The sequence below is a fragment of the Podarcis tiliguerta genome (genome assembly GCF_965153285.1).
Source record: "Podarcis tiliguerta genome assembly, chromosome: 8".
Classification (NCBI taxonomy): Eukaryota; Metazoa; Chordata; class Lepidosauria; order Squamata; family Lacertidae; genus Podarcis; species Podarcis tiliguerta.
The window spans coordinates 16,135,218-16,150,148 of NC_139541.1; the positions used below are offsets into that span (position 1 = coordinate 16,135,218).

Sequence of the window (14,931 nt, forward strand, 5' to 3'; positions counted from 1 at the left end):
TCTTGATTTCCTCACTTGATTGTCCCCACCACCTTTCTCTTTTTCCATCCCCCTCAATTCTATGTAGTGGGGTTAAATGAGTCGATCAGAGACAGAGGTTGGGGGGAACCCCTGTGAATTTCAGCTAGAGCTGGTAGATCAATTACCTATTGAAACCCTTTAGAATGCCGTGTTTGGCTAGTGAATCTGGGTTAGAGAGTAGGCTTTACCTATTACAATTACACAGATATGAAGAAGAAGAAGAGTTTGGATTTGATATCCCGCTTTATCACTACCCTAAGGAGTCTCAAAGCGGGTAACAATCTCCTTTTCCTTTCCTCCCCTGTGAGGTGAGTGAGGCTGAGAGACTTCAGAGAAGTGTGACTAGCCCAGGGTCACCCAGCAGCTGCGTGTGGAGGAGCGGGGAATCAAACCCAGTTCACCAGATTACGAGTCCACTGCTCTTAACCACTACACCACACTGGCTCCTTTTGCCTTTCAGTAAGAAAATAATAAAGTTGTTTATTGCCGTAGATGCATAACTCTGATAGAAAAGGTTTCTAGTTCTAGTCTTTAAGTAGTCCAGAGGAGAACAAGCTAGTCATGTTGGCTCATTTCTTGTCTCAGAGGATATTTAGATGGTGACCTCTTGTCTTGAGGTCTGAGAGGGAAGTGTGTGGTAGAGGAAGTAATAAACAGGATGCAACCTAAGACTAAAGGACAAGGAGATCCAGGGGGCAGCTGAATAGGTTAATGATACAGCTGGAGGTCCTTCAATCTTTCTGTTTTAACCCATTCAAACCCCTATTCTGCACCCAAACTTCTAGTGGGAAGGGAGTATGTGTCTGGGACTCTGGCTAAAAAATGGACCCAAGCAGTGGGTTTTTTTCTCCAGGGGGTATTCAAGGGTACGCAGTACCAGCACCTCCTTTTTGTTGTGGCATTTATGGTAACAACTTCATGGTGAGTACCAGCACCTATTTTTCCAGGAAAAAAAACACTGGTCCCTTTGGGCAAGCAGGGCTGCCTAGGATGCCTAGGAGTTTGGAAGGAACCTACCTGACCATCCCTCTCAGCAATGAGGTTTCCAGACTGAGGAAAGGCAGGAACTTTTCTGGGTCTTTATATTGGGACAGTGGCATGTTATTAGCGCTCTGGTGTCACCAGACTCCCATCCCACCCTGACCAGGGGGATACTGGGTTTGTTGTGCGGTGGTACAGGTTTTCAAGGAAAGAAAGAAACCTGAATCAGAAAATTTCCCGGTGTCTTAAATCGACTTGGGATCTGATTTTTAAGATGTTAATTGCATCTTTAAACACTGTCAGATTTGACTGGTATTGTAACCATTATTTCTGCTACTAATTAATGTTATGAAACGAGACATTTTTAGAAATGGAAACTTTCTCCTGCAGAGAATTATAATGGCAGAATTTCTTCTTCCTCTTCTTCTTCTTCTTCTTTAAAAAAACCCTCAACAACTGCAGTTCCCATCTCAGTTTTGGATTAGAAATGTCTCTGCCTGTTGACAAGTAGAGTTGTTTCTTCTTGCTTGAGAAGCCCTGCAGCTTTTAGTCTGAACGGACTTTCTCAAAGAGCCCTGTATTTGAGCAAGTTCCATCTGGGGAACTTGAGTCACCATGGATCATACACACAGACACACTGGATGCTACATTATGTGCAAATCAGCCAGAACGGGAAAACATTTGATGCCTATCTGCAAAAGATTGGGGAGTGTTTTATAGACACTCTAAAGAGGATTTCCTGTTTTCTGACATCCAGTCTGCCAGTGTTAGCCATCTTGAAGCCAATGCAGGTGCTGATTTTGTACAGTCCCCCCCCCCTTTTTTTTTACTGTGGCTTCTTGATAAATGGGGCACATTTTATGCTATAATAACATATGACAAATATAACCACTTGGGCACCAGAGTTTTTAAAAAATTGTTGTTGTTGCATTTACAGTGGTACCTTGGGTTACATATGCTTCAGGTTACACACTCTGGTAACCCAGAAATAGTGCTTCAGGTTAAGAACTTTGTTTCAGGATAAGAACAGGCGGTGCGGCAGCAGCAGGAGGCCCCATTAGCTAAGGTTAAGGTTAAGAACAGTTTCAGGTTAAGTACAGACCTCCGGAACGAATTAAGCACTTAACCCGAGGTACCACTGTACCTTTTCCTCCAAGGAGCTTAAGATGGTATGCATGGTTCTTCCCCTCCTCATTCCTCACAACAATCTTGTCAGGTAAGTTAAGCTGAGAGGCAGTGACTGGCTCAAAATCAAAATTCATGGTCAAGTGGGGATTTGAACCCGGGTCTCCCAGGTTCGACATTGTAACCACTATAACACAGTGGCTCTTACTAGCTTACCTCCTTATATCTTCCAATATAAATTGTTTCATAGAAGCAAAAAAGCAAGAACCCATTCTCATCTAATGAAAGAACATGAGTTTTCCTGTCCTCTTATCAAGAGGCAGTGGCAATTAAATCTGTAGTGAAATATATAGAATTAGGGTGTTTTAGGATATGTTGGTTGTCCAATTTTACAGTAGAGGCTACTTTGAAAGGTCATACAGCATATAAATAACTTGTGCTTGCCATAGGGTAAGTGATTTCACGATTAGACGCAAAACCAGGTTAGCACTGTTGGATTTTTAATGACTATTTAGCTGCAAGAAGTTTGACTTTGTTTCCTGTCTTGATTGACATAACTGTGTTAGGTTGTGACCTGGTCATTGTGCCAGTTTAATTATGGGGATCACTTTGGCAGTACTTGTTTTTGTGACACAGTTCCCCGGAGAATTGATCCTTAAAACTATATAAAATGTCACAAAAGCCATATGTGGCTCAGGACTCCAGTACCTTAAGGACTGCTTCTTCCCACATGAACCAGCCCAGACCGTACGTTTGTCATGAGGTTCTTCTCCATGTGCCCCCTTAGCAGTCAGTGCTGAGAGTGGCAGCACAAGAGTGTTCTCAGTGGTGGCTTCCCGCTTATAGAATTCTCTCCCTAGAGAAGCACGCCTAGCCCCATTTTTAGGTGCCAGGCAGAAACATTTTTATTCACCTATTCATTCATTTATTTTCTTTGCATTAGATCAAATTTTATAGTACTTTTCATTGTGAATTGTTCATTTGATAGAAAAGGTTGTGTGGTTTCTCTGCATTTTTGTCAGGCTAGAGGAACTAGCTGCCATAAATTTAAGATTAACTCTCTTCCTTTTTTTTCTTTTTTAAAGATTGCGTGTATATTGAGAGTCGGCGACCAAACACTCCATACTTCATCTGTAGCATTCAAGACTTCAAACTGGTAAGCAACAGCAATTTTTAAAAGCATAATATTGGGAACTTTTCAAAGACTACTTTTTATCGCAACCAAAACCTTCCTGGCAATTGCTACTCTCCACAGTCATGATTCTTGTTTACCTATCTCTCGTTCTTTGACAGTCTTTATTTTTGCATTGTGAGGTTGAACATGCTACTAGGTGCCACTTTATGTAATTACTACGGTTACTACAATGTTATATTCTAGTGCACTTCTGGTAATTTCTCACAAGCTATAAATGTGTGGCACCTATGGATGATAAGGAAGAAATGCCTTACTTTTATGACCTGCACAGAGTATGTGCCTCTTTCTTGCATGTTTACCATTGTGGGCTTAGGTATGAACATAGGAAGCTATTTCATACCAGGCCAGACTTTGTCCATGCATCCTAGCCTCCATATGCAGCTGTAGGTTAAGATCTTCAGCAAAGACTCACTAGGCAAGAACCTTTGGCCCCCCCCAGATGTTGTTGAACTACAACTCCCACCATCCCTGGCCATTGGCCATGCTTGTTGAGACTGATGGGAATTGTAGTTCAGCTGTATCTGGAGGGCCGCAGATTGTCTTCACCAGAGGGCTTTCTGTGGATACTCCTGCCATCTGAGATGGGGTGGATGGCAAGTTGGGAAGAGGGCCTTCACATTGGTGGTGGCCAAACTGTGGAAAGTTACCCTGGAGAACTTGGCATCTACCTTACGGGGAGTTGGGGGACCTTTTTTAATTGCCCCAAGCACTTTCGGTATAATTTTAACCTTTTCTTATTGTGCTTACGTTGACCTTTGATACCTTGCTGACTCTTTTAAGTCGGTTACACTGTCCTCTGTTGTCTTTTATTTGTATTTTTTATGTAACCAACCTTGGGAACATAGCTCAGTGGTAGAGCACCCGCTCCGCGTGTAGGTGATCCCAGATTGAATCTCCAGCATCTGCAGGTAGGGCTGGGAGAGCCTCCCTTTTTTGAAATGCTGGCGAGTCTCTGCCAGTCAGTGTGGACAATACTGGGTCTTGGGCAGAGATGTGTCTTTGTCACCTGCTGCAAAGCTTATCTGCAGGCACACCACATGAGCTGTAGCCAAGGATTTCTCTATGGCATGCCACTCTGGGGGAGATAAACCATAAGTCCAGGTTCTGATGTACAGTGGTGCCTCGCAAGACGAAAAGAATCCGTTCCGCGAGTCTTTTCGTCTTGCGGTTTTTTCGTCTTGCGAAGCAAGCCCATTGACGGATTAGCGCTATTAGCGCTATTGACATTTTAAGGGCTGAAAACGGCTTTTTAAGGCTTAAGGGATTAGCAGTTTTGCTGCTAAAATGCTTTTAGCAGCTTAGCGCTTCAGAAAAAGGGGTTTTGGAGCGGAAAAAAATCGCAAAGAATTTTCTTCAATTTTCGTCTTGCGAAGCAAGCCCATAGGGAAATTCGTCTTGAGAAGCGCCTCTGCAAACGGAAAACCCTTTCGTCTTGCGGGTTTTCCGTCTTGCGAGGCATTCGTCTTGCGGGGCACCACTGTACCATATTTTTCGCTCTATAAGATGCACCAGACCACAAGACGCACCTAGTTTTTGGAGGAGGAAAACATGAAAAAAAATATTCTGAATCTCAGAAGCCAGAACAGCAAAAGTGAAAGCAGCAATCCCTCTTGCTGTTCTGGCATCTGGGATAGCTGCACAGCCTGCATTCGCTCCATAAGACACATACACATTTCCCCTTACTTTTTAGGAGGGAAAAAGTGAGTCTTATAGAGCAAAAAATACAGTAATTGTAAAGCCGCCATCTTCTCTCCAGGTGTCTGCTTGGTTGCTCATTCTTGCCAAGCCATGGTTTGGCTTAGCATTCTGTGCCAGCTGAGCCTAAGTGTGCTTAGGTGTATTGAGCGCAGGATCCATGTGAACATGATGCCCAATGGGTCTGCCATTCTTTGCCACCTACATCTGCTGACCACACATGATTTAAGACAGCAGCATTATGTAGGAACTTCCTACCAGCTTGCTTCTGAGGTCAGAAAGAGATCTGTTTTTCAAAAACTTAAATAAAATACACATATTTGGGTGGCCTGTTGCTCAGCTCTGTAAACCACCATCTGTTCCTCTCCCCAAATCTATCTTTTTTCTTTCTCCCTGCCTTCCCCCTTTTCTCTCGCCCCCTTCTTCCCCTGCTGCTTCTGGTTAACGTTGTAAAGCTGCGGTGTTAGAGAATGTGCTTCCTTTCCCTGGTTACTTTGACAGTCTGTTTCAATATTTATGTGTCTGCTATTTTTACCCCCCGGAGATCTCAATTATGTACAGTTTCTCCCCTTACAGGTAATTTTTCACATCCTTCTGATTTTTGGAGCCAGTCCAGCTTCCTTAAAAAAAAAAAAGCCTTTTTTGATGCCACTCCCCCCCTTTCAATCCCTGCTCTCTAGCAAATTCAATAATACCCTGACATGAACAATACTAGGTGTTTTTTTTAAAAAAGTGATGGCTTTTAAAGCTACGAGACGTTTTAAGCCCCGTTTATGCAATTTTGCACATTAGCAGGTGCTTTGGTGTTCAGGAGGAATTGCTCCTGCAAAAAAATAATGTTGGATTACAGTGCGAGTTGCCATTCTGGGCAGGAGTACCTGCTGAGCAACAGTAATTGCTTAGGGTATTAACAGCAATGAAAGCTGAAGCTTCTGTTGTCAGTATTGGTCTGCTACAACACATTAAAGCTGTCTGCAAAACAGCGTGGGAAGCGGAGCACAATATGTTTTAGTACCTTTATGTATATCTTCTTTTTTAAAAACAACAACAACACACACACACACACACAAACACACACTGCACAATTTGACAACCTCCTTGTGTTTCTTAAATCTCTTGCTTTCAGATTTTGCATTTAGCTTAGGGTGGCAGTGATGTATAACTCTTAACCATGATGCTGACTTTTCTTTTATGGAATAGCTATATTTACAGCCTGCCTGCTTCTCTCTCTCTCTCTCTCTCTCTCTCCCTCTCCCTCTCCCTCTCCCTCTCTCTCAAAAATGAAATAAAATGTTTTTATTTCATTTTACAACATATAATAAGCAGCAACTGTTAGAAACATCTTGACTGTTTTTGCATTATTCACCCATAAGAGCTTTCAGGGAACCGTGAATGAAAGGAAAATACATTATCATACCATACAAATAGCACACAGTGATATAGGTAACTCGCTCACGCTTACTTTATTTATGTGATCACAGCTTTGCACGGGTTGGGGGCGGGAATAAATAAATAAATGGAGAGCGGAGGAATAGCTGCAGAAAGGAGGTGTTACAGAAGTGGGTCCAATTGCGACTACGTGGTGCTAGGTTGGTGACAACAGTTTAAAAAGCTCTGCAGTTAATACCATTTCCATTTTCACTTTCTTTGTTTCTCTTTCTTGCATCCTGGGACAAGTGAATTGTTGTAATAGCTTGCTCTACAGCTGAGCAACGTAGTTGAAATTGTAGAATTGTAGCATTGGAAGGGATCCCAAGGGTCATCTAGTCCAGCCCCTCGCGAATAGACATTCCATTGTGGTGACCGTAACCTAGGTGCCATTTGGCGCCTAGCTTATATATCTGAGTTTCTAACACTGCCAAGAGGAGGGTGGCAGTTCTGAATGAGCAGCCTTCAGTCTCTGTTGGCATAAATCTCACACTCTCACAAAGACCACCCAGTACAGACCAAGAGCTCTCAATTGCACCTTTGCCGGCGCTGCTGGCTGTGCTGCTGTTTGAAGCAGACAAGTGCCAGGTCTGGAGCTCAGCTGCTCATTGGCAGGAGAGCCCTTTCAGCTCCAAAATGTAGCCTGATTTCAGAATGGAAGGGAGCGAAGCCTGGGGAAAAATCTTTTCAAGGCTGTGCTGGCTTGATATCCTTATTCCTGTGACACTATGGAATCTTGGCAGCAAGGAAAGCCGTATGGATAGTCCCAGTTAAATACCCTCTTTTTGAAGTTGCTCTCCTTTCTCTTTCCCCCGCCCCAAATCCCTCCCAAAATCTTCCTTGGGCTGTATTTTGGCTCCAGTCTATTCTCCCTTGCCATAATATTAGAGTGGTTTTACTGCCTCTTTCACCAGGTCTCTCTTGCTCATTAACTGGTGGCCCAGTTGTAAATTTTCCTCATTACTCCAGTCCTCTTTGCAAACTTTTGCTTTTGCGTTAATTGCTGGCTGACTGACTTGCCTAGAATTGATCACTCGTATTTCTCCAGTGGCCTCTTGCAGTTGTGTGTGTGTGTTTTTAAATGCAGATTTAAATCTAAAATTAATTGGTTGCCCTTCCACTGGCTGTCCTTGAGTGTATCTGAAAGTGGAAAGGGGTCAGTGTCTGTGTGTGTGTTTTCTCCAGGAAACCTTAACATTTCCTGGCACCCAGCACATTGCAGCATAGAGAGCAACACTATTGATTTGTTTTTAAGGGCACAGCAGACTGCCAAACTGTTTTAGTCTGATCTGAACCAGATCCGGTTGGCAAAGCTCTGCTGTGCACCATGATCTAATATATCTCCCTCACTCGCAGATCCTAATTCAGTGTAATGATAGAGTAGCTGGAGGAGGCAAAAAATTGATTACTGGCTCCCAGACAGCAACGGCAACTTTTCTTGTTATAACATGCCAGATGTCTTCACTAATACGCCATTTCCCCCCCATTAATTCTGCTTTTGCAGGATAGCTCTGATTGCACGAGAACCTCCAGTTTCCAGAGTGGTGCAAGTTTTAATATAGTAATGCATACACTGGCAGAAAGATACACATATGCCTTTGTAAACATTTTGACCTGGTTCTGCATTGGAACAGATCTTTGTTTGTGAGAGATGTGCCAATATCTTTCGTTCCTCCAGGAATGATCACACCAGAGCTGGTTGCTTATCAAAGGTGGGAGTGATCCTGTACCAGCCTTCCCTAACCAGGTCCTCTTCAGATATTGCTGGGCAGAAAAAAAATTCAAAATGGATCCCCCCCCTGTGTTTTTATATTTCCACATCTCTCCTCCATTCAATATATTCATTAGGAATAATGAACAGGTGCTGGTTCTGTTTGCTGGTCTAGTGCAGCCTGATTCAGTGGTCAGAGTTGATAGGAGTTATAGTCCTGCAACATCTGGAGGGCACTAGATTGTGGGAGGCAGATATAAACTATATTTTTAATAGTTTTTTTCCTAAATAGCTAACCAGGTTCTCAGTACCTATTTAAATGCCCTATTTTTTAGATAAGGTATCCAAGTACCCAGGAGCCCCCAAATACTTCATGCAAATCCCTTCTTGATTGGACAAGAGTAATCTTGTTTTCCATTTGCCTGCAGCATATCGGAGTGCGTAAAGTAACAGATGATGTGGCAATTGAACAGGGCCCTCTCCAAAGTGCGAAAAGACGTGTATAGCTTTCTAAACTGGGCTTAGGGGGGCTATTTGTTTTTCTTTGTAATGGAACACGGTGGCACTTCTGCTGTTGCATTGCAGTGTACATGGTGGATGGGCTTTGTTGCACCTGTGTTCCTCTCTGTGAAAGGAACAAGATGCCCTTGTAGTGGACTTGGGTCACTTTACACTTACCGTCTATAGACACCGTGATCAAGGCAGCAACCTTGTTTTTAAGAGGCATGTTGCGGAATTGTAAGAATGCAGAACAATGCCACACAAGCTCTCCTGCTCATGGGGATTGCATTTCAATGTTAATTTTCCTTGCACGCGTTTTGATGGTTGGAAGATTTGTGTAGCATACACGAAATAAAATGAAATAAATGCACAGAAGCGGAAGGCAAGCCCTGTGACCAATTGCTGCTTCCTCCTCATACTGATGAGATCTCCCCCTCCCCATTTAATTACCACAGCATTCAGACCTGTAAACTGGTATAAATTTACAGATGCCTTTTGTCTAGCTGCACTACAGCAGGGGTCCCCAAACTGAGGCCCGTGGGCTGGATAAGGCCCGAGGGACTCGTCTATTTGGCCTGCGGCCACCACCGCCCGCTCTTACCGGCACTGCACTGCGCAGCTGTCCATTTCTGGGTCGGAGGAGCACCGGAAATAGCTTGTGCGCATGAGCATGCATTCTTTGTGCACGTGCAAGCATTATTTCTGGTGCACATCTGGGTCAGAGGAGGCCCGTGCACATGCGCACAAGCTATTTCCGGTGCTCCTCCAACCCTGGAAGTGCACCGGAAATAGCGTGTGCGCACACATGTGGGCACACGTTCCCCCGCCCTCCAGCCTGCTGCGCGATCAGCGCTGGAGACACCGGCCTGAGGCGAGGTAAGTTTGCTGACCCCTGCTCTACAGCATGGTTAATGATCATGGTAGTGCCACAACTGTTTGTTAAAAAAATAAAATAAGGACTAGCGCTGCTGAATCAGAATTCATCTAACCCAGGGGTGCGGAACTGATAGGCGGTCAGGACAGCCCACCTCTCAATGCTGGGTGACCCAGTTTTGCCTGCAAGGTTTGCAATCAAAGCATGTGAGTAAAGGCACAGCCGTGTCTTTCTTGCCCCACAACTGATACCATATATGGCATCTCATGTAAGGTGGGTATACATGGCTTGGTCAAAATAGCATTGCAAGCCAAAGATGGAGGCCTGGTGGGATTAATTAGCTGCCAGGCTAACTTCATGCTGCAGGTTTTGATGCATAAATCCTTATGCAGCTTGGGACCAGGATACTGGAAATATCTTCTCACTCCTTATATACTCAGTTGATCACTGCATTCTGCAGGTGAGCGCTTCTTGAAGATAACCATTTTACCGGGAGGGTTGTTCTGCACAACATAGGAATCAAGCCTTTAGTGTGGTGGCCCCTGTTATTTAGAATTTCCTCTCCTTTATTATTCAACATTTCTCTTGCCTTGTTAGCTCCTACTGAAGTCATTCCTCTTCCAACAAGATTTTTAAGTCGAGATGTTTCCCAATCTGTATCTGTATTATAATTGTTTTCAATGTTTCATCCCTTTGGGAGGAAGAGTGGGATATAAATTTCATAAACAGATAAAAATAAGCAATTAAGCCAGTGGGCCAGAGGTTTCCCCATCACTGATCTGGCCTATCCTCTTTTATCCTGCATCAGCCACCCTGCTGCCTCCAGGAAGCCCATAAAAGGCAAATGCCTTCCCTGTTTTTGCATGTTATTGATTTAAAAGCTTGTTTCCTTTTTTGGGGTGGGTGGGTGGGCAGAGCTCCATGATTTGCTTAACTCCTGAAAAGCTTCAGTTCTTTTATCTTGACTAATTACCAAGAAGCTGATCTCTTGGATGTTTGCTAGCTGTCATGCCTTGCCATTAGTGCTTTAGCTGCTCTGCTGTTTGCAATATGAAGACAATCTCCCCTCCGCCAGCATCATTCATTGGCTCATTTGTTTAGATTTTGGGGGTGGTTTGTTATTGCTATTCTTCTGTGGTGGCGGCACTGGCCTTTTTCTTCTTTACCCTATACCTCTGTCTTCCATTTTGGAAAAATCTGCCCATATCCACATTGTTCAGAAATTGGTATTTCAGGTGCATCCACATGATAGGAGCAGATTGTTTGTTTGTTTATATAAAAGCTTTTGAGTGCCCACCCCCTTCAGCTAAGCTGCATGAGACAATAACTTAAAATACAAAACAACAGTGTAGAGTGACTGTGGGAAAATTCAGCGTATAACTACCATAAAGCAGGTAAAACATCATACAGTAAATTGATACTGCCTGTTTAAAAGCCTGAGCAAATTTTTAACAGCAGTCTTTGTTTTCTGGTACTTGGATTACAGACGTCCCCTCACATGGGGGTTACATTCCAGTCCCCTCACTTGTAGCTGAAATTGTTGGGAGCACCCTCTAAAAAGCCTTCAAATGCCCTTTTTTTCCTGTTCTCCACTACCCTCTCCCACTCTTTCCTCAACCCAGACCCAAATATCTAAAAGTTGAAGCTTTGGGGCCAGCTAGAGGCTGGAGGACCTGCGAGAAAGCTGCTGCTGCTGCGCTGCCCTACACATCAGCCTTTAGACGGGGAGGCTGAGCAGCGAAAACAAAGCCCCGCTATGCCTCAGGTCCTTTGGAGCTTCCTCTGCCTTCATGTCCTCTTTGAGCTTCGGGAGAGTCAAGTACCCCTGGGAAAAGCATTCCGAAACAAGGGGCTGCTACTGAAAAGGACCCTTCTCTGGTCCCCACCCACCTAACTTCAGATAGTGGGGAGATCCTGAATGGAGTGTCAGAGAATGAATTCAGTGTACAGGACACTTGGGTAGAATGCAGTACTTTAGGCACCCAAGTCATTCAGAGCTTTAGTTGCCTTCGAACCACAATGGGGTTGGCGTAAAACGTTGAGCTGGTGAGCTGATAATCTTATTGAAATGGAAAGAGATCAGCTCATGGCCTAAATATTTAGCAAGCCTTTGAGTTTTACTTCACTGTAAATCAGGCAGTTTATGTGTAGCACAGAAAATAAAGTGGGAACTGGTACGTCCAGTTGAGTTTTCAGGATGATTAGCTTCTGCAGCATGGGTGCTAATTAGATTGCCTCGTAGCCAGTGGTGGGTCTTTTCCCTTTTGCTAGCTAGTGAATTGAAAGAGTAAAGCAGTGGAAACACCCGTTGAGGACTAAGGGCTCCCACTTTCGATGGTCTTGCCTGTTATGCAGATCTGTTGCCCACCAGATGTTGGTGGTCTAGACTACTCATTGTGCCTTTGAATGCCAGTTGCTGGGAATCACAAGTAGGGAGAGGGCTGTTGATCTCAGGTCCTGCTTGCAGGCTTCACAGTTGGCCGTTGTGAGAACAGGATGCTGGACCATGATGTGCCATTGCCTTATCAAGGCTTTTCTTAAGTTCTTACTGTTGGCCATGCAGGCTGATAGGAGTTGGTGTCTAAAGGTTACACAGTGCTGTGCCAGCCTGGCAGGGTTTGTTACCTGAACGTGTCAGTGAGAAGAGGAGATGATTTGTCCCCTCGCTGGTGCATTTAGGCTTTCTTCCCACCCGCTTCCTGCTATGATACCCTAAGAGTAGACTTGATTTCAATGGGTTAGGGCTAACATTGGATACAGCCTAGTATGGCTGAGGGAGCTCCCAGGGCAGAGAGGGAAGAAAGGATGAAAATAGGCTCAAGAAATACAAAGTGAATGTGGCCATGCCCTACACACAGCAGCAGACATGGTGGAGAAAAGCTCACAGCAGCCCATTCATGTCCACAGCTACTTCTGATTTACAACTCCCTTCCTGGGCGTTACCTGCTCTGTTTTCGCTGACAGCCAGTTTACTTTGAAAGTTTCTTCCTCTCTCCCCGTTTCCCATAATAATAGAGTTTGGGAGTCATCCAGAGAAGCTGACTAGCAGGGTGGATTCGTGACAGACAAAAGGAAGGACCTCTTCACGCAGCATGTAATTAATTTATGGGACTCGCTGCCATAGCATTAGATGGCTTTAAAAGAGGATTAGACAAATTCATGGAGGATCAGTCTATCAATGGCTATTAGCTATGATGGCTATATGCAACTCCTGTTTCAGAGACAGAATATTACTTCATATCAATTGCAGGAGAGGGCTGTTGCTTTCGCAGCCTGGCTTGAGGGTTTCCAGAGGTCTCAAATTGGTCGCAGTTGGAGCAGAGTGCAGAAATTGATGGTCCAGCAGGGCTCTTCTTATATGCTTAGGCTGTTCATATTATTTTAGAGATACAAAAACCACCCTTTACACTTCTTTTTAAACAAGCATTTGATTCTGTTGTTGCTTAATTTAATTTATTGTTGGCTCTGCTTCTACTTTGTCCTTTGCTGCAGCTATTTTTTGGTGACGTATTTTACTGATGGATTATTCCTTCTATTTTTTGTGCTTTGTTTTTTTCTATATTTTTCCCCCCACCACTTCTAGCAATTCTTGTTGGGAGTAGCAGCCTTTTCAGATCCGAGACCCAAACATGCATTGGCAACCCAGTTCTTTCTTTTTTTAACCACACATTTTGATGGTGGTAGAGCTATAGTTTCAACTCACTGTGGAACAGGCCATGAGCTAGTAGTGGGTGCTGAACCACAAGTTGAAGATCAGTGCATTGGAAGGGAAAATGAGAATGTAAAAGATTTGCTTAAATGAGTAGCATTGAATTATGCACAGTAGTGCAGAAATCCAGGTGCCTAAGTCATCACTAGCGTCTCATAAATTGGGTCTGGCACCTGGAGTACTGAAGGTAGGCAGGGAGCAGAGAGAAGGCAATTTATCCTTGTGTATCAACAACTGAGCTGATAGAAATGTTGGCTCCCTCCACAGTGAGTAGTAGTCTGTGCATCCAAAAGAAAAAGAAAAAAGAGAGTAATAAAGCCTACCAGCACAGAGTCTTTCTTTTCTCTCTCTTACTTTTCTTACCTCAAGTGCAGCGTGCGCACCGGCGACTGAATATCTCCCATTTCCCCTTTGTTAGCGGTTTGCCTTTCCGAGAAGCTCTCACTGTAAGGGAATATTACAGAGGATATTTGCTTTAAGAGCAGCTTCCTGCACCGCCATCTGCTCCTTTTAACTTAATCCTGCAGTGAACTGAAGGCATATTCAATTTGTGGGCAACAGGAAACGCGATTACGGTAACGCAGAGTTGATATAAACATGGTGTTTCTAACTTGATTTCAGGGCCCAGAGCAGAGAGGAAAGAGCTTGTGCTAAGAGGGGAGCTTCAGCTCTGGAGCAGGTTGCGGTGTGTTTGCTTTTGGTGGAACTTGTAAGGAAGAGTGTGCCTGCATCAAGATTTAGTTTGCTGGCTACAGGGCTGGTACACACAAGGCAACCGTTTGCTAGTTAAGCCAACAGTGGGCTTCCTCTGTCTGAAAGGAATAGACATACATCTGGTGCTCTTTCTGAAGCTGCTGGTGCTTCTGTGTTCATCTCCTGTGCATTCATTCTGACAGTTGAGTTGCAGGATGACATTTGGTCTAGTGTCCATACAGCTAATGCTGATCCTTTTTATTACTGAGCCTGACACTTTTGCCAGAGTGTCATAAGGTCTGTAAATGATGTTGTACACTGTTTCGTCAAGCTAAGTGAAAACCTGGGTATAAATCCTGAATGAATGACCAACCATGTCCAACTACCGGCTATTGTGGGGAATTATTCCTCAACTCAAACTTGATTTCAAGTTTTGTGAATGGATGGCAGCTTCCAAAGCCCAATATTGGATGTCTCTCATTCTGGTGGATTTGCTCTGTGCTAACCTCTCTTGGAGTAAAACTCATGTCTTGAGCTTTGACTTAAATCTAGCAATGGGGAACTTGTGGTCTTTCAAATGTGGTTGGCCCCAGCTTTCACAAGCCCCATCCAGCATCACTATTAGTCAGGGGGCTTACAACATCTGGATGGCCACAGGCCAGTGCCAAATTATCAAATAGGCAGAGTAGGTACTGGGCTGTGGGGCCTTTTAGGGCCCCGCAACAATGGATCAAAATAATATTGATCTTGAAAGAAAATTACATGGGGTTTAATCTGGCATTGCCACAGGCTCCCCATTTCTGACTTGGATGTCCCCTTCCAAATCACTCTCATAAATAGGATGCCTTGGGTGAGATGTTCCCCAAATTTCAGCTTTCTTGCCTTTGGTGAAGTACCTTAACTCTCTGACACCTCCCATGAGTGAAGGAGTCACCCCCAAGCATCTTATGGCTGTATCTTTTTTAAAGCACAGAGCTGTCTGGCACCACATGATTTGA

The 14,931-nt window shown here is 44.1% G+C and overlaps 1 protein-coding gene across 29 annotated transcripts in view; it reads left to right on the forward strand.

Moving 5' to 3' along the window:
* RERE (arginine-glutamic acid dipeptide repeats) overlaps window positions 1-14,931 on the forward strand; it is a 340,996-nt gene that overhangs the window by 140,543 nt on the left and 185,522 nt on the right. For 19 of the 29 annotated variants that reach the window (XM_083453656.1, XM_083453669.1, XM_083453672.1 and 16 more), the window contains 2 exons: window positions 3,213-3,283; window positions 4,168-4,230. In XM_083453656.1, the coding sequence (XP_083309782.1) occupies window positions 3,213-3,283; window positions 4,168-4,230 (134 nt within the window). The remainder of the gene's footprint in view (window positions 1-3,212; window positions 3,284-4,167; window positions 4,231-14,931) is intronic. The other 10 variants (XM_083453661.1, XM_083453677.1, XM_083453664.1 and 7 more) reach the window with 1 other exon arrangement.